This window comes from Telopea speciosissima, unplaced genomic scaffold, assembly GCF_018873765.1.
Source record: "Telopea speciosissima isolate NSW1024214 ecotype Mountain lineage unplaced genomic scaffold, Tspe_v1 Tspe_v1.0178, whole genome shotgun sequence".
NCBI classification, from domain to species: Eukaryota; Viridiplantae; Streptophyta; class Magnoliopsida; order Proteales; family Proteaceae; genus Telopea; species Telopea speciosissima.
The window spans coordinates 42,920-45,917 of record NW_025317514.1 but is presented as its reverse complement, the minus strand read 5'-3'; the positions used below and the strand labels follow the sequence as shown (position 1 = coordinate 45,917).

At 42.3% G+C, this 2,998-nt stretch overlaps 1 protein-coding gene across 1 annotated transcript; it reads right to left on the bottom strand.

Annotated features, from left to right (window-relative positions):
- Window positions 1-1,695: 1,695 nt before the first annotated feature.
- LOC122647814 lies at window positions 1,696-2,502 on the bottom strand. Its single transcript, XM_043841122.1, has one exon. The coding sequence runs from the start codon at window positions 2,500-2,502 to the stop codon at window positions 1,696-1,698; it is 807 nt and encodes a 268-aa protein (XP_043697057.1).
- Between the last annotated feature and the right edge of the window lie 496 nt (window positions 2,503-2,998).

The following is a 2,998-nucleotide window of genomic DNA, read 5'->3' as shown; positions in this document are numbered from 1 at the left end:
TAGTATAGTTTCTTATATACTTTTACTCTGTGGTACCTTTGAGAACTGTATAGTTGTATCACAAGCCTTATCCTTTATATAAATGAAATATCACTTAGACTTCTCTTACTAGTGATGTTATCTCTATTAATTAAATTGTTTCCGCTGTCTCTGATTACTGTGTCTGTGAGCAATGATTGTAAATAGGGTACTGCACTTGTGATCCTTGTGGATTGGTTGGATGTCAGAGACATCCCGCCACACTTGGCCCTTAATAACTGGGCCGGGGGGTGACAGGTTGAGGGGTGGGAGAAATAGGTGGTTGGACCTGAATCTGGGTCTGTACCGGAAGGTCAACCATCACATCTTCACTGAAAGTCTCCCCCTGAAGAGGTGTGGATTGATAATAGGAGAGAGTTTCATGAAAGACAACATCCATACTGGTGAAGGTACGGCGTGTAGGAGAATGGTAACACTTATATCCCTTTTAGGATGGAGAATAGCCCAAGAAAATACAACGGACCCCACGGGGTTCGAGCTTGCCAGGGGAGCGGGTATCCCGAACATAACAGACACAATCAAAAACCTTTGGTGGGACGACAAAGGAGGAAGAACCCAACAATAAAGAGGCAGGGGTGTCAGAGTCAAGGACTCGGGTAGGGAGCCTATTGATGAGATAGGCAGCAGTCAGGATAGCATCTCCCCAATATTGGGAGGGGACAGAATGGGCAAACATAATAGCCCGAGTCACCTCAAGGAGGTGGCGATTTTTCCTTTCAGCCACTCCATTTTGTGCTGGGGTATCGACGCAACTGGTTTGATGGAGTATACCATGGGCAACAAGGTAGTATTGGAATTGACCATCCATGTATTCTTTACCATTGTCACTCCTCAATATCTTGAGAGTGGCATTGTATTGGGTCTGAATCATCTTATGAAAATTTTGAAAACAAGAAAAAAAAATCACTTTTATTATGCATTAAATAAACCCACGTACTCCTAAAATAACAATCAATAAAGCAAATAAACCAACGATGGCCTTTGAGAGATGGTTTTCGGCTAGGACCCCACACATCAGAATGAATTAGATTAAAAGGAGAAGATCTTCTTTTATTAGAAATGGAGAAGTAGAACGATGTTGTTTAGCCAAAACACAGGCTTCACAAAAAAAGTCGTTTCTATGACATTCTTTAGCTAATGCATGAAATAAAAGGGATAATGTTCCTAAAGGGGGGGTGACCTAGTCTGTTATGCCATTGTTGAAGTTCAGAAGAAACTAACGAACTTTGATGTATAGGAGAAGCCAAAGATGGTGGGGAAGTAGGACTCCCATCATCAAGTAGGTACAATCCACCATGCATCTTACCACATCCAATCGTCGCCCCCGTTGCCAGATCCTGAAACACACAGTGAGAAGGAAAAAAAGTTACTTTACAATTCAAATCATGGGTAAGACTACTGATGGAAAGAAGATTAGTGCTAAATTTAGGAATATGTAAAACAGAGGATAAAGTTAAGGAAGGAGAGCAACTGATAGAGCCCTTCCCAGAGATAGAAGAGACAGAACCATCAGCCACCCGTACTTTGTCTTCACCAGAGGGTAGGAGAGTAACAAGTAAAGAGGCTGGAGGATCCAGTCATATTATCAGTGGCACCGGAGTCTATGATCCAGGGAGAGGAGACTACCGATGCACAATGACCAGCAAAGGAAATACCTTAATGGACAAAATTTGAACCTAGATTAGTGGAAGAACTAGCAGGGGTCGATGTAGTAGAATCAGCAAAAGCCTGTAACATATGACGGAGCGCTTGAAGTTCTTCCTTGGATAGACCAATGTCAGTAGTGGGAGTAGTAGTGACAACCTCAGTATGATTGGCTTTGTTTTTCGACTTCTGGGCAGCACGTTTAGCTTCAAAGTCAGCCGGTTTACCCTGGAGTTTCCAACAAGGAGCCTTGGTATGATAAGGCCTATTACAATGTTCACACTTCACGGTTACTTTAGAAGAGTCACTAGTAGTGGAAAGCCCATTAGATGTAGGAACAGCAGTGGCAGCAGTTTTTAGAGCTGATCGATCACTGGTGGGAGTGTGTAACATAGCAGTCCGTCTGCTTTCTTCAGTATGTACTAAGGCATAGGACTGTTCCAAAGTAGGAAAAGCGATCCTGCTAAGTACCTGGACCCGAATCTGATCATATTCCATATTTAGTCCAGCAAGGAAGTCATATACTCTGATTTTATCTACATGCTTGCGATAGGCAGCAATATCAGTAGGATTAGTGGGCTGGTAATCAGTGTAATGATCCAGCTGTTGCCATAGACTTCGTAGGAGAGCATAATACTTGGAAGTAGAGAGGTCCATCTGAGTGGTTTCATGAATTTTTTTTCGTAATTCATAAACCTGAGCATCGTTACGAATCTGTCCATAAGTTTCTTTGGCAGCCATCCATATCTGGGCAGCATTCTCTAGAAGAAAATAGCCATTGGCAAGATCTTGGTTCATGGAATTCAGAAGAAAGGCCATGACCTGAGAGTCATTAGAGATCCATCGAGTCTATAGAGGACCTGCAGTAGAAGGTTTTACTGAAGTACCAGTAATGTGGCCAGTGAGACCACGGCCAGCAATAATGAGATAGGCTGATCTGGACCACATGAGATAGTTAATTCCATCAAGTTTGATGGAGGCAGCAAAGGGAAGATACTCTTGTCAAGTTTGTACATCAAGTCCAGAAATGACTTGATCATCCGAACCAGTAGATACATCAGAATCAGGCATTGTGCTTAATATGCAATGGAGATGAAGAAGATTATCTGAAATCTTTCAGCAAACAGAAGATCAACAAGTTGAGTACCCCTCTGGAAGTGGGGAATATATTCTCCAAAAAAAAAACACAGCACTGTTGGATGAGCCAAAGAAAAACCCTAATTTTAAAAAATTAGGAAAACCTGGGTTTGGAGAAATTGCAGGGCTGAATCTGAACTGATTATGATCCACTCCTGCAGTCTTCAAACAAAGGAGG